Raw genomic sequence first — 22,855 nt, 5'->3', positions numbered from 1 at the left:
GCACTAACTGCCTCATAGAATCAGAGAAGATTAGGGTTGGAAGAGACCTCAGGAGAGTCAGCTAGTCCCACCCCCTGCTCAAGGCAGGACCAACGCCAACTATATCATCCCAGCCAGGGCTTTGTCAAGCCGGGCCTTAAAAACCTCTAAGGATGGAGATTCCACCACCTCCCGAGGTAACCCATTCCAGTGCTTCACCACCCTCCTAGTGAAATAGTGTTTCCTAATATCCAACCTAGACCTCCCCCTCTGCAACTTGAGACCACGGCTCCTTGTTCTGTCATCTGCCACCCCTGAGACCAGCCGAGCTCCATCCTCTTTGGAACCCCCCTTCAGGTAGTTGAAGGCTGCTATCAAATCCCCCCTCACTCTTCTCTCCTGCAGACTAAATAACCCCAGTTCCCTCATATTGGCATGGGGAGGATCACATTTAAGTACATGGTGTGAGGTGAGAGTCATCCCTGAAGGAGAGCCTGATTAAGCCACATGCAGTGATGAGTCATTCTATGCTAGGCCCCAGCCAATCTACAAACCAGGAGCTGGTTTATCTCTGAGAGCAGGTATAGAAGACTCACAGGAGAAGCAGCACCTCAGACTGCCCAAGATAATTTTGTGGCTTGAAGTCTCCCCTGCCTGATTGTGATGATAAACTCCACAGGCCTTAGCCTGCTCTGACTCCAGCCTTGTTCCCAGCCCTGCTCCTGCTTTGTTCCAGACTTGCTCTTGACTCCAGCTCAGACCTCTGGCTCCGGTTCTTGGCTCAGCTGCCACTGCACTGACCACTAGACCTGACTACCACTGTTCCAGCCACTAGGCATGGCTCTCTACATCTTGGTTTCTAACAGTTTGAGCAGCCTGACCTGTCAGGCCAGTGGCCAGGATGGATTGCTTATGCCTGCAGGTGTTCCCAACAGTCAAAATTAAATCTCCAGACACGCCCTCCAGAACCAAGTGGCCAGCTACAATGGGAAAATGTCTTCCTGCACTCACAGATCCCAGTGGTGCCAGGTCCCTCCACACCATTAGCTGTGACAGCCTACAGTCTAGATTCTAAGATCCTTCTACCAAAGAGATTTGGTGGGAACCATTAGAAGTTTTGGGGGTTTCTCAATCAATGTCACTGCTGTTCCTGTTGCGCTCAGATATGTACCCCTAACAGTCCCAGCAGGCTCCTCCCCATTTGGCCTTGCATCTCCCTCCCCCTGCATCAGCCCATCTGACAGCAGTAGTGCTGAAAATAATCCTAGTCTAAATTGTGCCCCCCTCTGCAGACATACACATGCAAGGGCCAAGAAATGGCCACAGATTGCATATGTGGGATTGGGGACTTCCCCCCTAACCCCAGCCTACGGAAGAAAGCAGGATAGCTAGTCCACAAACCCCTCAGATCTCAGAGCTCCATCGGGGCACAGGGCCGTCTGCATAGAAGTCCTCTGGCTCTATGCCCCCTCTCTGCCAGCACAGGTTCATCGGAGCTGCTCTGCTGGGGATTCCCTCATGGAGCAGAGCCCCTGCCGGTAACTTTCCATTGGAACCATAATACCACCTCTGGCTGTCCCAGCAAGTGTCAGAGAAAGATATGCTTCCTTCCCATTGCCTATCCCATTTCCACTCAAATCCCCCCACACCTCCAGGAATCATGCTCAGGAAGGTGCAGGGAACCCTGCTACCAAAGCAACTGATCCTTTCCCACCCCACACACATTGGAAGGAGCTCCCCTCTGAGCACTGATCCCAAGGATATGTCCTGACTCCCTATGTCTTGTGAGAAATAAATGAGCGGGCTCCTGATAGAGTGCTCAGCTAGAGCACCCAGCCAGTCAGCACCTATTGCACAATGACAAACTCCAAGCTCAGTTTAAACTAAAGAAAAAATAGTGCAGAAGGTCACGGAGTCAGACTGGGGATGGATTTTGGTAGAGGACAGGAGAATGTTTTGCTCAGGTTTCCACAGAAGTAAGCAGACCTCATGCTTCAGGGCCCCAGGTCATCAGTCAGGAAGGAATCCCCTACCCACACAACAGTGCATAGCTATTGAGGCGCATTATGGGCAGATTTCACCTTAGTCTGAATCAGGTGTTGGCTACCCCTAGGATGTGAAGAGAGCATAATTGAAGACACTATGCTTGTATCTACCTAGATGTGAGTGGGAGCAGTTTCCACCCTGTACGAACACACACACACTCCAATCCCACTTGCATATGTTCATAATCCTGCTTACATGAGTTGGAAGCTCTTGAGCCTCGTGACCAGCAGCTCATACTCAATATCAAACAACGCCATGGAAGCCACGTCTACAAATATGATCTGCTCAGAAGGTCCCATCTCAGGCGTGGGTTCCGAAGGGCAGAGTGTACGGCTCACTTCCTGGTAGTTGTAGGTCCTCTGGTAACTACAGCAGCCAAAAGGGAAAAAAGCCAACAGCCACCAAATAAAATGGAACAGAAAATCACTCTCCTTCTATTCTAGCAGATTTCAGAGTAACAGCCGTGTTAGTCTGTATTCGCAAAAAGAAAAGGAGTACTTGTGGCACCTTAGAGACTAACCAATTTATTTGAGCATAAGCTTTCGTGAGCTACAGCTCATTTCATCGGATGCATTCACGAAAGCTAATGCTCAAATAAATTGGTTAGTCTCTAAGGTGCCACAAGTCCTCCTTTTCTTTTTATTCTAGCAGAGAGTTATTTAGACAGACCCTGGATGACCAGCAGTGGCTTCAGAACCTCAGGCTTTGCAAGGCCACTTCCCTGGAACTCCACTGAGTTTTCCCTGACGCTGCAGTGCCTTAGAGCCTGCCTCAGCAAGGAGAATTGAATGGGGATTAGCATTTGGAAGCTTAACCCCAGATTGCTACCAGTCAGTTGGAAACTAGTTTGGTGGTGGAGGCGCACCTGCCTACCCATTGTGTGCTGCAGCATCATGTGGTTGAGGTGTGCTGGAGATCTCTGGTTAGGAACAATTACAGTCCCTGAGTTGTGCAAATGCTAGTGATGGGATGCATGTACCAATTATAGGCCCCTCCTCTCACAGTTTATCAACTGGATGCTCTGCAGGACTTGGTGGATCACAGAGGCAGGTTCACCAACCATTGCAGAAATGTTCCCTCCTGCAACTGTAGTGACTTATTCTGGGTGTCCCAGCCTACCATCTGCTCCCCTGGCTCATGAAGCCAGATACCGGAAAATCTTGACAAGAGCCAAGAATTATTTAACTACACCCCTCCAACTAGCTGTAAAACAGGTGTGGTGTGTGAATCTCACAGACTGAAATGCCCGAGGACATAGCTTGATGCTTTTGAGAAGCATCTTCCCTGTATTTCTCAGCATGTCCTATTTTGCACAGCATTCGAGGGATGAGGGGGAGAAGAGTGTGTGCTGGTGAATAAGAAGAGGAAGTGTAGAGGCTGTCTGCCAACTGTGAGTAGCACATAGCATGGCCAGTTGGCAGTGCTGCCAACCGGAGAGCCAGGGGCCAGGATGCTCTGCACATACACTTTGGAAACCGGGCACTGCTAAATTGAATCAATCTGTTCAATTTACCTTGCTAATGGGAAATGTCAATCATTTTGACCAAGAGAAATTCACAAGTTGGATGCCAGCAATTGTGAGACCATGGGAAACTTAAACAAGCCACCGCACCAAGTATTCCCAGATTTACAGTAAAATGGTGAGATTTAGCAACTGGGAAAGGAGGGCCTGTTACAAACTGCAAAGAGAATCTCTGTCACTTACAGGCCTCGAAAAATCAGAGGGACTTGCCATGACAGGACCCCCTTCTGCTGGCGAACTACAAACAGGATGGGATACTGCAGGTCCTCCGAGTCACTCTTCACATACACCCGCACTGCATCCACCTGGGGGGAGACAGTTGGAAAGGCAAGTGTTAGTGGAAATTATACAACATGGTGGTGGTGGGGAAGAACACTTAAGAACACTTTCACTGCAGATTTTACAAAATGCAAAGAAGGTACTAATGTGAGATTTCTAAAAATAGCTACAGCACTCGACCCAAGGTTGAAGAACCTGAAGTGCCGTCAGATGTGGGAGTGGGCCGGTACGGGTAGGCACGGTGTACCGAAGAAGTGGCTGCCGGTACTGGCTCGTAGGCAGCCAACGTTAAAGTGCTACCACAGCGGCACTTTAACGTCACTGCCCCTTTTGCTCCCCATCGGCGGCCCTGCCGCCGCCAATGGGGGGCAAAAGGTGCAGGTGCTCCGGGGCCCAGAGATTTAAAAGGGCCCAGGGCTCCCAGCCACCACGGCAGCGGCTGGAGCCCAGGGCCCTTTAAATCACCACCGGAGCCCCGGGTGGCATGGGCCGGGCATCGCGGAAGGGCTGGCTGGGGGAGGCTGACCCCCCAGCCCCGCCCCTTCTGCCCGAGATCCTGCTCCTTCCGGGGGCCCAGAGCCGGCCCCTGTACCGGTAAGTCTTTTATGTTACTTTCACCCCGAATGCTGTCCAAAATCTGAGAGGGACGGGGCGTGGAGCATGCTTTTAGAAGTCTTAAAAGAGCAACACTCAGATGCGGAAACTACAGAACTCAAACTACCAAAAAAGAAAATCAACCTTCTGCTGGTGACATCTGACTCAGATGACAAAAATGAACATGCGTCGATCTGCTCTGCTTTGGCTTGTTATCAAGCAGAACCCATCGTCAGCCTTGGATGCATGTCCTCTGGAATGGTGGTTGAAGCATGAAGGGACATATGAATCTTTAGCGCATCTGGCACGTAAATATCTTGCAACGGCGGCTACCACAGTGCCATGTGAACACCTGTTCTCACTTTCAGATGACATTGTAAACAAGAAGTGGGCAGCATTATCTCCTGCAAATTGTAACCAGACTTGTTTGTCTGAGTGACTGGCTGAAGTAGTACTGAGTGGACTTGCAGGCTCCAAAGTTTTACATTGTTTTATTTTTGAATGCAGTAATTTTTGTACATAATTCTACGTTTGCAAGTTCAACTTTCATGATAAAGAGATTGCACTACAGTACTTGTATTAGGTGAATTGAAAAATACGATTTATTTTTTTACAGTACAAATATTTGTAATAAAAAATAAATATAAAGTGAGCACTGTACACTTGGTATTCTGTGTTGTAACTGAAATCAATATATTTGAAAATGTAGAAAACATCCAAAATATTTAAATAAATGGTATTCTATTATTGTTTAACAGCACGATTAATCATGCAATTAATTTTTTTAATTGCTTGACAGCCCTAATATGAATTATACCCAGGTAAGTGGCAAACTATCTGAAAATTGTTTGCAGATTGTAGTTTTCCAATAAATTGATTTGTTTTGTTTTTATAGAAGGTTATGCTGAATTACCTAATATTGGTAGTAAAATTAGTAGCAGAAAGTTTTTAATGAAACCAGTAAAAAATGAATTGTATATTATAAATATTGAGATTTATATATCCATACAACAACAAATATTCTTTATAATATATATGCCAAAAAACTGTGTTATTTTACCAGGATATTTCTGTGAAAGTTAATGCTATTTTGTCTATGTTCTCACAGGAAAAGAAGAGAGGATATATAATTTTTTTTTACATCATGAGTAAGGAAAATTATCCATCTTTTCATAAATGAAAAAATGTTTGATTAATTTTGTTAGGGAAATACAAAAAGTTTATCCAGACTATATATAAAGTATATTTACAAATGTTTATTCCAATTTAATTTTTGCTACGAAACAATGAATTGTTGGGATTTTTCTTTTGCCATACTATAAAAATACGTCTTATGCATAGGATATGTGATTTATAAGTCTATGTAAGATTTTTTACATAGCATACTACCTAGAATAAAATATTATCTTACGTGCTCCAAACCCGCCGAGCAGAAAATCCCAGCCATTTTTCTAAGCAAACATCTCTCTTTGCATTCAATTCTCTGTCCTCTGTCTCCCGCAGGCCCACTCATTAATCTTGAGTAAACACCTCGGACACACAGAGTGACAACAAGCTATATGCACGAAGAGAAAGAAATAATTTACCAGAAAAAGAAAGACTGGTAATCTCTAGACAGGCATTGAGAAAGTGAGAAAAACTAGCCTATATTCAAGCAAATATATTGAATATTATAGGCTTTAATAGCCTATAAACCATATATGCACATAGTTTGAAATAACTTGCTCAGCAAGTACTCAGAATATTTTGATATATATGCATTTCTTCATTTCTTTCAAACCCCTCTATTTATCCTTTCGTCAGCACTCTCTAATATTTACTGTGAAGGTTCTTGAAACTGACGGAGGGAAGCCAACACAAATTTATCCTCCTCAAGATCCACTCGACCCAACTCCATAAGATGATCACCTGAAAAGTCAATCATGTGAAGTATGGATAGCGCATGAAGCAGAAAGCGCCGTATGTACAGATCAAAAGAAGAAAGAACACACTAACGTACGAGTCTGAGCTTGGCAGAATTGCTGCACGACACTGGCATCTCCGACTTCACATTTTCCCCCAATTTTATCACCGGTGAGATTATTTATTTATTTAAATAAGTTATGAAGGCACGGTCAGAATTTTACCAGTAGCTGGCCACCAAAATGCTGCCTTAGGAGACTGATAGCAGACTTACTCATAGAAATACTAATTTTACAAGTGCAATTATCGTTTATCTCACCCCTGGCCTCCTGCCTGTCAATAATGAACAATTAGTGAAGGGTTAGGGTAGGATAAGGGTATTGGTGTAGCCAGATGTGTATATTTGTGTCATATTTGAATGAAAATATCTATATACAGAAAGAGAGAGAGAGAGAGAATCTTCTTTTTCCCATATCTCCTTTATTTATCAACCGATTTTGATAAAACTTGAAATGAAGTCAGTTTTTTCTTTTTTAGAGACCCCTCATATTGCGAGGCCCTAAACTGTAGCTTAGTTAGTTTATACCTTAATCCAGCAGTGCATACAGCTACGTGCCAGGCCAACTCAGCTGAGCCTCTCACGGGGCTCTGGGGAGGTCAGTTTTCAGATTGCGAAGCCAAGCACAAAGGTTTGGTCTAAATGTAACAAGATGCGGTGTGGGTAAGGGTTGATTCTATATGGAGGGACTGGAATTCTATTGCTGGCTCTACCACTGATGACCTTGTGAAACCTCTGTTGTCCTTATTTGCCACATAGGTATAAGGGGTGATTGATACTTGCTTCTCCTCGGTCAAAGGGTATTTTTTTCAAAAGAAGGTGTCAGCATAGCCTACAGCTTGAATGAGTGGTATGTGTTCCCCTGTCATGGCTGGACAATGTAGGAGGATGAGCGACTACTGTTGCTGACAAGTAAAAGAAATGACTACTTTAGCTCCAGGGGCTGAGGTGAGTGCTGTAGTATGGAAGGCACTGGATTCAAACCTTGCTTCAAGAAGCAACCAAGCAGCATTTTGCCTGGCCCCACTGTATTCTGGCTCATGTTTGCTGGAAACCCGGTGCAAAGTTCTTTCGAGAAGCTGCATGGAATGCTGACACAAGTTAGTGGCTTCCTTTTGCAAGTCATCAGGAATGTTAGGCAATAGTGATCGAAGCTTTTGAAATAACAATTGAATATGTACCAAGCACGGCCTGTTCCTACATGGCTGAATCCTAAGGGATTTTCACCTGGACCACAACAGGCCCCTCAGCCCCACTTCATCTTTCTATCCCTAACAGCTAGACCTGTAAAAGTGCCACCCCGCCCCATAATGGCAATAGCATGCCCAATAGCAGGGCACTGAAGGACATGGAGACTGAGATAACGGCCTGCACTGTAGCAAAAGTCTTTACAGATCATGCCCAAAACAAAGGTTTACAACTGCATGTAAATGGCGGTGTGCAAGTTAAAGCGCAATTATACTTGAGAAGACTGTTGGTGCATTTATTCTTGCTTAATGACTCCAAGCTCATGTGGGTTCAGTTTACATCAACACACTTTCTCATAGCCTGCGATCTAGAAGTCAAGCTAGGCACCTTCCACCATATCCCTTATCACTGGTAATAAAGATTCTACAGGACTGTCAACCCCTCAGCCTTCAAAATCATAAGTCAAACCTCAAAAAGTCATGAGATTTTAAATAATGATAAATGCTGGACCCTTTTTCTTTGCTTTCTGCTTTCAGAGACTTTGAGGGACTTTCCAGTCACATTTTCAAGCTGGTATCTGCGGCTATGAAGGCTAGAAACAAACCTTCATTTTTTTAAAAATTAAAGCATGTAACTATGCTTTATCTATCCCATATTACCTCAACTCTAGGACCTGAGGCTTTAAAGGAAAAACACCAAATAATGAGAGACTGGCAATGAAATGGTGACAGATGGCAACACTGCCAGAGCCAGAAGCTGAGAGTTTGATATACGAGGCAGAGTAGACTTGAGCTCCTTTCCTTGTAGTTGAATTGACTCTGCAAGGCTACACCATGGATATTGATCAACCCCCTGCGTAAGAAGCTGCCTTTTGTTTGTGTGGGTCTGCTATACATTTATAGTGGACAGCAGGTGAGGCAGGGAGTAAGGAAGACAGCGTGAGTACAATCAAGGAACGTTGAAACTAAGAAGTAGGATATGCAGTTGTCATTCAGGGTCTGAATCTCATTGTTGCTGCTATAGCAACACATATGGCCAGGCCACTCCTTATTTATAGAGCAAACATGCTGCCAGTCTCTTTGCAACAGGAAGTTACCACCAAGATCCTACACCAAAGCAAAAAAGGGAAAGCTGCTTCATCTGGCTGCTGGGTCCTGATCTACAGCAAATCGGTTATCCCAGGTGACCCAGAAAACAGTGCTGTTCAGAATCCATTTTCCTCCCCCCAGTGGCCCATCTCCAGCATGCAAATTCAATTAACTCTGAGCAGCAAGGTAACAAGTCATAAAAGAAGGGAAACTGCAGTCTGCTGTGAGCATGGGGCCCTGGCAGCCTGCAGGAGACAAGCTGCTCTAGAGAGGCTAGGTATTCCCACGCCAGATGCCAGTTTCCTCATGTTGCCATGGCAACAAGAACTATTTTATTATGTTACAGACAAGACAGGGGAGTGATAGAAACTCATCCATTTAAGTCTTCTACCTTAACAATGATACAAAGGGGTCAAGAAGCTTTAGAAAAACCCTCTTTTGGGGCATTTTTAGGTATTGCATGTGTGTGCACGTGTACACACACACACTTTGTTTGAGGGGGCATACATCAGGGTTGGCGCATGACCCAGTACACCCAAGGATACAGACTGGGACTGCTTTGGGGACCCACCATAGCAGCTTCTGCAGAATGTATGTTGTCATTAAAAATAAAAGGAATCCAGTTTGTAGCACTGCTGGCAACAAAAAATTCCCAATGTAACTCCAAAGGCTGCCTGCCCAAATCCACAGGGAGAGAGAGAGACACACACACGGCAATGATAACTAATTTGCCACTGATCTTAATGGAGAAAATGTGTATCTTCTCTGAGAGCATGGGTGGGGTTTGTGATTGTGTAGACGGAGCTTGACTCATTGCCACTCCCCTCTAGTCAGGCATCCCAAACACACCAGTCCTCCCCATCCAATGCTGGGTCATACGTATCCAAGATAGGCCGAGATCTAGGGAGTTATGTCATGTCAGAAATCAGCAACCATGCATGCATGCAACGTGCAAACCAAGTCAAGTCCAGAAATAATCAGCCTTCTACCCTATTGCTACTCCTACGTGGCTCTACCACATTTTTCCCCATTGCTAGCGATCTCAGCCGAGAGGCTAAAGGATAGAAGGGATAGTGTTGCTGAGCTCTCTTTATATGCATGGATGTGGTCCCTACAGGTCATGCACATTGGCGAGGAAGCGTGTGTATTTGCATAGGAAAGCTTGCTGTTACTCCTGCCTGTGCAACTGAATAGAGACACTCAAATGAATAAAATAAGAATGGAATAGAATTAATCTCATAGTATCTTTCGTCATTTGACAAATCACTGTACCCTTACTGGCTCCACACCTGTACCCAACATAGAATGAATTCTGTAAACATTCTCAGCTCAGCCAAAGGGCACTGCAAAATGGGGCAGAGGAAAGAGAAGTAAGCCTAGAACAGGGTGAAGGAGAGAAAAGAGAGGGTGATTATACACAGAAAATTTACATCTGACATTTCCTATACGTGCTGCACCTAAACAAAAGGCTGGAAGATTTTTGAAATCCTAGTCTCAAATTCTCTCCTCTTCTCTCTCTAGATCCATCTGTGACAGGTTTCCCCCGGTGTGCCACTTGGAACTGGGGTACCACTGAGCCCCCTGACCCACCAGCCTGGGCTCCCTCTCACACTGTACTGCTGTGACAAGCTACAAAGCCCTCGAACTTGCACTTTAACCAGCCTTCATTCAGGTAGGGCCACACCCACCTGCAGTTACATGCAGGCTCTCTGACCAGCCCCTACATAGGATGGCTACAGCCAAGGCAACTCCCAGCTCCCCATGCATGCATCCCCTCTGAAGTATAAACCCAAAATTATACTGTCGTGTACTGCACAGAGAACTGTATGGCATAAACCCACAAAGTTCACCCCCCTCTTCTATGTGGAGAGGAATATGCAACAGCCTTTGCCCCTGAGCTATGATTCCCATACACATCACTCCAACTTACTGGTTTAGATAAAGCAAAAACAACTTTATTAACTACAAAAGATAGATTTTAAGTGATAGCAAACAGATCAAAGCAGATTACCTAGCAAATAAACAAACAAACAAAAAAACCCACAAACTAAGCATAATATACTAAATAGATTGGATATGCATTAGCAGATTCTCACCCTAAGAGAGGATACAAACTGGCTGCAGATTCTTAAGGGGCAAGCTACACTTGCTTTACAGCTTGGAATCCCCAGGTGTTTCATTCACAGACTAGAAATGCTGTTAGCTTGGGTCTAGCACTTCCCCCAGTTCAATCTTTGTTCCTCAGGTGTTTCCCGGAGTCTTCTTGTATGGGGAGTGAAGAACCACAGATGATGTCACTCCCTGCCTTATACAGCTTTTGCATATGGCAGGAACACTTTGTTTCAAAGCTTTGGTTCCCAGACACCGCTGTGGAAAAATACTAACATTCCAAGATGGAGTCTAGAGTTATGTGGTCTGATCACAGATCCTTGTCAAGTCATAGCAGCCATCACTCACAGGCTGTCTGTAGTATTCTCAGGAAGGCTCCCCATGTGGGAGATAATCTTCTCTTAAGGCCTATTGTTTTTCCCTAATGGCCCATTGCCCTGAATAGGTCCTTCCCCACCCACTATCTAGTTTGAAAGTATCTTGTCTAGTGGGTGTTCCCCCAGTATAACTACATTTGAAATACAGATGCAGAGTCAATATTCATAACTTCAGATGCAAAAATGATACATGCATACGAACAGGATTATCCTATTCAGCAAGTCATGACTTTGCCAATGACACCTCACATGACTGATCTTGCATAAAATGCATCATAATTATGCTATAACCATATCAGAATATCACTATGGAAAATATGGGGTGCAGTGTCACACCATCTACACTAGAGAACCAAACCATTGCAAGGTTAAATGTTCAAGCTAAGTGATTCCAGCACCCTTTGTTCCGCAAATGAGGTGTTACCTATCAGCTCTGTGCTCTTGGGGAACCAAGGCCCAGAACCCAGCCTGTCTGACTCATGAAAGACCTTCCCCCCACCCCCAAGCCTCTGCTTGAGCCAAAGCCAATCAGAAGAAGGACTTACAGAAACCAATGAAAAAGGCAGTGGGAGACACACCTAAACCCCTGGGACAAGGGTGACAGGATTAAGGAAACTCCCCTAGCCTCATCTGCATCAAAGGTGGGACAGGGAGGCCTCTCTATTAGCACACAGAATGGAGAACAGAGATTCCAAGGCAAGAACCGCACTGAACTCTGGGACCAGAAAAGCAGGGAAGCACTGCATGATGGGGAATCACTGCTCCAGATGTTAATGAACCCACACCTGCATACACCCAGCTCAGTAGTTATCAGACCAACTCTAGTAATAAATCCTTTATTGGTATCCAAAATACTGAAGCTACCTAATTGCATTGTGAGCTCCCTTGAAGGAACACTGCCCATAGCCAGGAATAATCAGTTCCTATTGTCTAGCCTGAACAAAACTTTGGTATACTCTCTTGAGCCATCAGTTTACCCATAAACAAATCTAGTGTTCTCCCTGGAAGCGTTCTTTCCCTACAAAAACTCCTACCCACGCTCAAGTAAGTGCTCTGATGCCTGGATCCAAATCTGCATGAGTTCCATTGGGACTTCATCTTCTCCTGACTGATCATGCTGGGGGCTCTGCCTGTCTCCAGCACTCCGAACCCTGAGCTACCACCAACACCTGGGAACCCTGATCCATTCAAGCTTCACAGAGTGGTGAGAACCCAGCTCTTTCTGTAGGTGTAGCCTTCTGACCCTGACTTATGTGATCAGTTATAGCTTTCTAAACCTGACTTTAAAAATCAAATTTAAGTTAAATTTAATATTATAACTGGTTTTTTTGTTTGGCTCTCCTTGTATGGTTATTACTTGGCAATAAATAACTTTCATGGTTACGCGGTTGCTTCTCAATCTCTCTCTCTCTCTCTCCCCCCCGCCATGGGTGTTTTTGGCTTCCCCATTCGCTGTGCAGCTAAAGCTAAAGATTCCTGCAGCACCCAAAAATCCTGTAGGATTTGCTCATCAAGTGCGTTACTACCAGAAGAATTGTAATGTGAAAGTGGGGATAGGGATGTGCTGAACCTGGGGCATATGAGGGTGGCAGCTTGGAAGTGCTGCTCAACCCAGACTGTTGAGTCCAGGGACATATAAGGGGTCAGCTTGGGAGTGCTGATTAATAGAGCGCGTCTGGAGGGGGGTGTGTGTGTGTGTGTGTGTGTGTGTGTGTGTGTGTGTGTGTGTGTGTGTGTGTGTGTGTGTGTGTGTGTGTGTGTGTGTGTGAGCGATTCTGGGGCTGGAAGAACCCAGCCCGGGGGAACTTAGGTCCTGCAGGCTACCTCCATTGGGAGGGAAACTTGCTGAAGGGAGAAGTAGAGCTCCGTGTGAGAACACAAGTGACACAAGTAGTACATTGATAGAATTACAGAAGAGTAACCCTAATAAATGAGCATACCCCAAAGTAACAGGCAAATCTGGTAACAGAGGGCACACGGGAACCATTAACCAACACAATTAATGGAAACTGATGAAGGCTGGACACACACACAGCACCTTCTCCAACCTTTGGTGGGTCAGTCCAGCCACAGCTCCCGGGAACAGGTGCACTGGATGTGCATATTACTGGCCAATCCACTCTTGCACTAGTATAACCTATGATAGGTAAACGCTATTTATCAAGGAATAACAAACGCCTTCCTACAATTAGTTTCCATGTGATTTCTGGATTCAAGGACAAATTCATTTTGGTTAATCCGAATTCAGATAATTTGCGTACATATACATTATATGTATAAAAGCCTAGATAGTTGCATTCTACAGATTAAATACTGTATTTCTCTTTTAAAAAAAAAAATCAAGAATTGCATAATTCAGCTCTCCAAAGATGGACATTGCCAAAAGTTGCCTGTGACTATAACCCTACCTCCTTATGTGCACACATTACCATTCAGTCAAATTACATGATCACAATATATTTTTCCACTGATTTTCTAATTAATATTGTAATAATGAAAACAATGGTGCATTGTCTTCCAAATCTCGAAGACAGCTGAACATCTGAAAATTCCCTTGACTTCAAGTGAAGTTGCACATAGATCATAGAATCGTAGAAGATTAGGGTTGGAAAAGGCCTCAGGAGGTCATCTAGTCCAACCCCCTGCTCAAAGCAGGACCAATCCCCAACTAAACCATCCCAGCCAGGGCTTTGTCAAGCTGGGCCTTAAAAACCTCTAAGGATGGAGAGTCCACCACCTCCCTAGGTAACCCATTCCAGGGCTTCATCACCCTCCTAGTGAAATAGTGTTTCCTAATATCCAACCTGGACCTCCCCCACTGCAACCTGAGATGATTGCTCCTTGTTCGGTCATCTGCCACCACTGAGAACAGCTGAGCTCCATCCACTTTAGAACCCCCCTTCAGGTAGTTGAAGACTGCTATCAAATCCCCCTCACCCTTCTCTTCTGCAGACTAAATAAGACCAGTTCCCTCAGCCTCTCCTCCTAAGTCATGTGCCCCAGCCCCCTAATCATTTTCATTGCCCTCCGCTGGACTCTCTCCAATTTTTCCACATCCCTTCTGCAGTGGAGGGCCCAAAACTGGACACAATACTCCAGATGTGGCCTCACCAGTGCTAAATAGAAGGGAATAATCACTTCCCTCGATCTGCTGGCAATGCTCCCACCAATGCAGCCCAATATGCTGTTAGCCTTCTTGGCAACAAGGGCAAACTCTTGACTCATATCCAACTTCTTGTCCACTATAATCCCCAGGTCCTTTTCTGCGGAACTGCCGCTTAGCCAGTCAGTCCCCAGCCTGTAGCAGTGCATGGGATTCTTCCGTCCTAAGTGCAGGACTCTGCACTTGATCTTGTGGAACCTCATCAGATTTCTTTTGGCCCACTCCTCCAATTTGTCTAGGTCACTCTGGATCCTATCCCTACCCTCCAGCATATCTATCTCTCCCCACAGCTTAGTGTCATGCGCAAACTTACTGAGGGTGCAATCTATCCCATCATCCAGATCATTAATGAAGATGTTGAACAAAACTGGCCCCAGGACCGACCCCTGGAGCACTCCGCTTGATACCAGCTGCCAACGAGACATCGAGCCATTGATCACTACCCACTGAGCCCGATGATCTAGCCAGCTTTCTAGCCACCTTATAGTCCATTCATCCTATCCATACCTTTTTAACTTGCTGGCAAGAATAACATGGGAGACCGTATCAAAAGCTTTGCTAACGTCAAGGAATACCACGTCCACCATTTACCCCATATCCACAGAGCCAGTTATCTCATCATAGAAGGCAATCAGGTTGGTCAGGCATAACTTGCCCTTGGTGAATCCATGTTGGACTGTTCCTGATCATCTTCCTCTCCTCCAAGTGCTTCAAAATGGATTCCTTAAGGACCTGCTCCATGATTTTTTCAGGGATTGAGGTGAGGCTGACCAGTCTGTAGTTCCACAGATTCTCCTTCTTCCCTTTTTAAAAGTTGGGCACTATATTTGCCTTTTTCCAATCGTCCAGGATCTCCCCCCATCGCCACGAATTTTCAAAGATAATGGCCAATGGCTCTGCAATCACATCAGCCAACTCCCTCAGCACCCTCAGATGCATTAGACCCATCCCCATGGACTTGTGCATGTCCAGCTTTTCTAAATAGTCGTTAATCTGTTCTTTCACAACTTTGGGCTGCTCACCTCCTCTCAATACTGTGCTGCCCAGTGCAGCAGTCTGGGAGCTGACCTTGTCTGTGAAGATTGAGGCAAAAAAAGCATTGAGTACTTTTTCCACATCATCTGTCACTAGGTTGCCGCCCCCATTCAATAAGGGTCCCACACTTTCCCTGACCTTCTTGTTGCTAACATACCTGTAGAAACCCTTCTTGTTACCCTTCACATCTCTTGGTAGCTGCAACTCCATTTGTGCTTTGGCCTATATCCCTGCATGCTCGAGCAACATTTTTGTACTCCTCCCGAGTCATCTGTCCAAGTTTCCACTTCTTGCAAGCTTCCTTTTTGTGTTTAAGCTCACCAAAGATTTCTCTGTTAAGGCAAGCTAGTCGCCTACCATATTTGCTATTCTTTCTGCACAAAGGGATGGTTTGTTCCTGCACCCTCAATAAAGCTTCTTTAAAATACAGCCAGCTCTCCTGGACTCCTTTCCCCCTCATATTAGCCTCCCAGGGAATCCTGCCCATCAGTTCCCTGAGGGAGTCAAAGTCTGCTTTTCTGAAGTCCAGGGTCCATATTCTGCTGCTCTCCTTTCTTCCTTTTGTCAGGATCCTGAACTCGACCATCTCATGGTCACTGCTGTCCAGGTTGCCACCCACTTCTACTTCCCCTTCCAATTCTTCCCTCTTTGTGAGCAGCAGGTCAAGAGGAGCATGACCCTTAGTTGGTTCCTCCACCACTTGCACCAGGAAGTTGGCCCCAGCACTCTCCAAAAACTTCCTGGATTGTCTGTACACTGCTGTATTGCTCTCCCAGCAGATGCCAGGATGATTGAAGTCCCCCATGAGAAACAGGGCCTGTGATCTGGAAACTTCTTTTAGTTGTCCTAAGAAAGCCTCATCTACCTCATCCTCCTGGTCTGGTGGTCTCTAGCAGACGCCCACCACAACATCACCCTTGTTGCTCTTGCCTCTCAACTTAACCCAAACATGCTCAGCACATATTACATAAATCTAGTTCTGTAATACTTAATTTGCTAAATTTTCTCAACACCTCAGGTACTGTGGGACAGATTCTCTTGGTGCAATCTTTGTGCCACTCAGCACAAAGAGGGCCAGATCCTCGGTCATAAATGGGCATTGGAGAATACCTGCTGGCAGCTGCCCCACTCTATCCCAGTGTAAGGGACAGGCTGTGGGTGAATGGGGCATAGCATGACAAAGCTCTCTCTCTACTGGCATCTTATATCAGCTACATGGCAACTTAACACCCAGGCCAGGCCAGCACACAATCAGGGAGCTATAACAAGCTCCCTTCTGGCCCTCCTCTGTGCACTCTAAGGACTTGGATGCAGGGGAGAAATAAGCCATGTATATTTAGGAGGATGTCGCTCATGGGCGGTGGATGAACCCTGGGCTCAGGGAGGCTAGACCCCAGCTGGGACCACCCCTTCTGCTCAAGGCCTTGCCCCTCCCGCTGGAGCCCAGAGTCCGTTTCTCCCCCGCTCCCGGCCACCTGAGCCCCCCAGTCCCGGAATGCTGGGCAGAGGAGCTGGCGGCAGGCCCCGCCCCCCAGGCCCGGAGCACTGTGAGGTTGGGCAGCGTACACTCCCCCCCACCCCTCCCAAGCCGGGCGGGCAGCACAGCCTCCCTCCCCCAGCCCCAGAGCACAGGCCAGCCCCCATTAGCCTGGAGCCCCAGCCACGTCGGGGAAAAGCCCGGGAAGCAGAAACGGGCCTGGGGGCACAGCCTCCCCCTGCCTTTGATACCCACCGCCCATGATGTCACTTCTTTAATAGCCAGATGCCCCTTTGAACAGTGGATTTGGTATACTAGTATTTCAGAAACTGCTTCTCAGAGAAATAACTCAGCTACAGAATTTTTTTAGATGTAGTAGTGGAACTATATGTTTTTCAGGTGCTTTATCCACAAAATGTCTTAAGAGCGCAAATGCCATGTATTCCCGATACTGGATATGATTTCTTTAAAATATGATCACATTATTTTCCCCCCGTGACTGAAAATTTTAGGGAAATATTTTTTACTTGTATGCAGCGGATTTGAAGGTTATCCATATACTTCTAGTTAGATAAATATAACTAAATTGAAAACTGAAGTGTTCAATAAGTTGACCAAAAAAACGGTGCCGGTGGGTTTCCATGTGCGAATAACGTAATACAATTAAGTAGCAATTATACATGCACAGAAAGATGCAATACTGTCTCTGGTGTTTCATTCATGTAATTTAATTCTAACCCCCCTATAAATATCAACATTTTTCCACTTTAAATACACCGCACTTCATCGTCTGCCGTAAGCTGCAGGACTAGAGCATAAAACATATTTTTCACATTAAAGTTACTTTCTCGGACTGTCTGGCATACAGAGTATGAACACAATAAGACAAGATTCTATACATGTGCCTCTTTATTAAAGAGTGCATTATCCGAGAAGTAAATACATGGTCGTAGAATTAAATGCCATGTCATATATCATAACAGACACATGCACAACAGGGTAGATTTAAGACTAGACATCCACTCTTGCCTGTGCTGGGAACACTTACAAAATGTTTGCAGCACCAATGACATGACCTTTCTATATTTTATCGCATATGCTCTGAGGAGTCCTTTGAATTTCTAACAATCTGAGAAGGGGATCTTTGTGATAGATGGAAGAGACCCATCTCGTCAGAGTCTGTCTCCCTACCAGAGGAGCCTATCAAACCCAATAGAGGATGTATGGATGATACCACACCCATCTTTCAGCTCTGACTGTAGGCACTCACACATGATGACCCCGTCAGCATTTATACATCATGCCTATCAGTACAGTTCAGCAGCTGGGGTTGGAATATATATATATATGCAGTGTTGTTCACTGCTAGGCTGGCAGGGATATAATAAATCCAATGACAGAGGCAGAGTTCTGCTACATCCTTGAGAGACTAACTATTGGCTTTGAAATGACAGCTGCCTTCAAATGAAGTAGTCAGTCATTTTCAGCTATTAATGGGATTTAATTGATCTTAGTGATCTCTCCCCCGCGCCCCCGCACTTTCCCCTGGATATTGTTCACATGACACAGTGAAGTTGGCTTGATGGATTTCCTTTCACATAGCTCTGGCTGAAACACCTACTGGAAATGGAGCAGTTGTAATATTACCAAAATACTAATCTAGGAGTACAATTGCAATATTAGGGCCTATAATCTGAGTGTACAGCTAATGGTATCACTAATTAAGGAAGAGCCAGGTTTACCTAGATCAAACCTGACACACATTTTGCCAAAGTGTTACTGTAATTTGAATGACTTCTCTGATTTTCTTCTCCTTCTTTTGTTCCAAATAAATGTAAATCTTATTCATTTAAGCGGCATGGTTGCATTAAGTTGCATTTTGGGAGAGCTAACAAGAAGTGCTAGTTAATTTAAAAATATAAGTGGTCTCAATGCATCATAACTGTGAAGAAGCCACACAACTCAGAGTTAGACACATACTCCCACATTCAATATATTCTTGTAGGTTTGCAAATTCATCTTGTTTGCAAATAAGAAACCAGATTCACTGTCTTGCATAATGACAGGTTTCAGAGTAGCAGCCGTGTTAGTCTGTATTCGCAAAAAGAAGAGGAGTACTTGTATAAATTTGTTAGTCTCTAAGGTGCCACAAGTACTCCCTTTCTTTTTGCAGATTCACTGTGGGTTCCTGGCAAAAGAGCCTGGTGCAGGTGACTTCAGTGACCCTGTGACTTGAATTCCTCCCCCAACCCTTCTGATCTGATTAGTCTCTAGGTCTTGGGTTTTTTGAGCCTTAAAATAGTGTTGAACTGATGGAGTCATGACTGCAACATGGGTGGTCAGATCTAGTGGTCAGAGCGGGAGTCGGGCTAAGTCAGGTTCCAGGAAGTCAGAGTCTGAGATGGACCAGTGGACAGACCGAGAATCAGGTGTCCCAAGGCAGGCAGAGTCTGGTTACCAGGAGATCAGGGTCAGGGCAGATTAGCAATTGAAGAGTGAAGACAAGGACAAAACAGGGTCAGGTGCTGGAGTCTAGGGTCTGGAGCAAACATGGGCAGGCAGTCTGTGTTGTTGCTCAGACAGCTCCCCTCACGGCTTCTGGGTTGAAGCAGTGGTACTGGCCCATCAGTGAGCTATGAGGGGCCACCATTCAGGTTCTGCTGGGCAGTACTTTCTGCCAAGTCCAGCCTTGCAGGGTCCTCCCATGGAAGCCCAGCCTAAGCCTCCAATGGCAATGCAGAGGCCTGAGCAGCCCAGAACCACCATGGTCATAGCTTCTAGCCCTGCAAGTTCTAGCAGATGGAAGGTGCTAGTGATTGACAGCTGTAGAGACTGAAGGCTTCACAGATCCAGCCGCTGCTCATTCCTCTTTCCTTGATTTGTAGCACTGTTATACCTTTCAGGTCACTTTGATGTTCTCAGCTCATTCTCATCCCAGAACCTTCCCTCCTCTCCCTCATTCCTAAAGGGTGTGCAACCAGGTACAAAGCAGGATTGTGGTTAGGCATCTTTAAGCCCCTTAGTTTTCAGTTTAAACTGATTTTTACGGAAAAATTCCCAGGTTTTACAAAAAGTTTTTTTTTCTTCTGATTTTCACCCCACTTTTGTATCATTCAAATATATAAAAATAACTTGTTTTATTAGGAAAGTACAATACATTGCATGAGATCTATGTATTACGATAATACATTAGTCTATGTGTATATGCAAAGCTGCCTGTTGATTAGTCTAGAAGATACACACCATAAACGAGTTGTGCATGCACTTCAGAGCTTGGGTGCATGTTTGCTTAATGTACTGATGAGTCTCACACCCACCATGTACACATTTCAAGCTGTTAGCAGATAACAGTCTAAAGATCTGACACACTAAAATGGAAAGAAAACAAAAATCTTTATCAGAATATGCTTCAGAACACAAGGAAATATTTGAAAAATATTTAAAAAATAATAAATAAAAAAAACAACAACACACCACAGGAGAAAAAGGATGAAGTTGAGTGTATGCACTGCAAATGATGTGGCCCAATTATTAAATGTAAATATTTATAGACTAGTAGTTCTAAGTCTACAACAGTAAACGGTTTATTCAAATGAAAAGTTTTATCTGGGGATTAGAGATGTATTGTTTTCTTAAACTCAGAGGTGGCATTGTGTTTTGAGTTCTGTTTTAGTTCTGCATTGATGAACGGAATTCAAAGCTTTTATCTACCGAATATTTTTTCCATCGACTTTCCATCCACCAAAATAAACCCTGATATTTACCCAGAAAAATTATTAATAGTTTTTTGCACTGATTTTCAACTATTTTTGTTGTTGTGGAAATAAACACTGATAAATTCCCAGGAAAAATGAAATAAAATAAAAACTGAAAATGAAAGTCCCTAGCCATCTTTCACAGTTTACTCTACAAACACATTGCAAACAGCTGTCATTCTCATTCCTCGTCTACACTTGAAACTGCCCCAGTTGGTGCACTGAAATTGGCGCAGGTGCACTGTGCAAGCCCCTAGGGTAGCCGAGGAAGCTTTTGTGATTTGTACTAGTGGAACTTAGCCCAGTTTTAGCAAATTGTGCACAAGAACGTGTGAGAGCTCCCGTGGCAAACAGAGAGAGCTTGTTACAAACAGAAAACGATACACTTGTGGAGTAGGGCCGAGAGGGGGCAAACTGCGATGATAACAGACACCCTGATGCAACCAAAATTATGGAGTTACTAGAGCCATTCCGTAATACATTGAACCTCTTGGAAGGGCAGTCCACCATTACATGGGAGGAGAAGGAGCATTGTTTTTACTGCACTGTACATTTTCCCACCCCGCCCCCACAGCAACACAGGGTTATTACAGAGTTTTGTATCTGCCACACTGTACCCTGGGAGGAAGCTGCAATGTGTAAAGGCCTCAGGACACATACACTGCAGTACAGCTGACCAGAAAGCAACCCCTAATTAATCTTTTAATACTTTCCCAGAAAAGTTGTGTAGGCCTCATAAATAGATTAATTTTTTCATCCAAGAGCTTTTACTACAACACCATTCACTAGACTGTTACTCTCACACCTTTCCTTTCCTGCTCCCCGTGACTGTTACTGAATAGGATAAGATTTTTTACTGTTTTACATTTGATGTCCTTGCCACAGAAACTTAATCGAAACCATGCCTGCAGATGTGGAAATGCAGTGTCTTAGCCCCGGTCTACACTAGGATTTTAGGTCGAATTTAGCAGTGTTAAATCGATTTAAACCTGCACCCGTCCACAGGATGAAGCCCTTTATTTTGACTTAAAGGGCTCTTAAAATCGATTTCCTTACTCCACCTCTGACAAGTGGATTAGCGCTTAAATCGGCCTTGCCGGGTCGAATTTGGGGTACTGTGGACACAATTCGACGATATTGGCCTCTGGGAGCTATCCCAGAGTGCTCCATTGTGACCGCTCTGGACAGCACTCTCAACTCAGATGCACTGGCCAGGTAGACTGGAAAAGAACCGCGAACTTTTGAATCTCATTTCCTGTTTGGCCAGCGTGGCAAGCTGCAGGTGACCATGCAGAGCTCATCAGCACAGGTGACCATAATGGAGTCCCAGAATCACAAAAGAACTCCAGCATGGACTGAACGGGAGGTACGGGATCTGATCGCTGTATGGGGAGAGGAATCCGTGCTATCAGAACTCCGTTCCAGTTTTCGAAATGCCAAAACCTTTATCAAAATCTCCCAGGGCATGAAGGACAGAGGCCATAACAGGGACCCGAAGCAGTGCCGCGTGAAACTTAAGGAGCTGAGACAAGCCTACCAGAAAACCAGAGAGGCAAACGGCCGCTCCAGGTCAAAGCCCCAAACATGCCGCTTCTATGATGAGCTCCATGCCATTTTAGGGGGTTCAGCCACCACTACCCCAGCCATGTTGTTTGACTCCTTCAATGGAGATGGAGGCAACACAGAAGCAGGTTTTGGGGACAAAGAAGATGATGATGAGGAGGTTGTAGATAGCTCACAGCAAGCAAGCGGAGAAACCGGTTTTCCCAACAGCCAGGAACTGTTTATTACCCTGGACCTGGAGCCAGTACCCCCCGAACCCACCCAAGGCTGCTTCCTGGACCCGGCAGGCGGAGAAGGGACCTTTTAAAATACTATACATGGTTTAAAAGCAAGCACGTGAAAGGATTACTTTGCCCTGGCATTCGCGGCTCTCCTGGATGTACTCCCAAAGCCTTTGCAAAAGGTTTCTGGGGAGGGCAGCCTTATTGCGTCCTTCATGGTAGGACACTTTACCACTCCAGGCCAGTAACACGTACTCAGGAATCATAGTACAACAAAGCATTGCAGTGTATGTTTGCTGGCATTCAAACAACATCCGTTCTTTATCTCTCTGTGTTATCCTCAGGAGAGTGAGATATCATTCATGGTCACCTGGTTGAAATAAAGTGCTTTTCTTCAGGGGACACTCAGAGAAGCCCGTTCCTGCTGGGCTGTTTGCCTGTGGCTGAACAGAAATGTTCCCCGCTGTTAGCCACAGGGAGGGGGGAGGGTTGAGGGGGT

At 45.2% G+C, this 22,855-nt stretch overlaps 1 protein-coding gene across 4 annotated transcripts in view; it reads right to left on the bottom strand.

Annotated features, from left to right (window-relative positions):
* SIDT1 (SID1 transmembrane family member 1) overlaps positions 1-22,855 on the bottom strand; it is a 92,167-nt gene that overhangs the window by 53,275 nt on the left and 16,037 nt on the right. For all 4 annotated transcript variants that reach the window (XM_084617955.1, XM_084617956.1, XM_084617957.1 and 1 more), the window contains exons 2-3: positions 3,731-3,852; positions 2,221-2,391 (exon numbers count right to left, since the gene is read on the bottom strand). In XM_084617955.1, coding sequence (XP_084474081.1) covers positions 2,221-2,391; positions 3,731-3,852 — 293 coding nt within the window. The remainder of the gene's footprint in view (positions 1-2,220; positions 2,392-3,730; positions 3,853-22,855) is intronic.

This window comes from Lepidochelys olivacea, assembly GCF_965140295.1.
Source record: "Lepidochelys olivacea isolate rLepOli2 genome assembly, chromosome: 1".
NCBI classification, from domain to species: Eukaryota; Metazoa; Chordata; order Testudines; family Cheloniidae; genus Lepidochelys; species Lepidochelys olivacea.
Note: the sequence above shows the minus strand (reverse complement) of the source record. Positions and strands in the feature narration are given on the sequence as shown.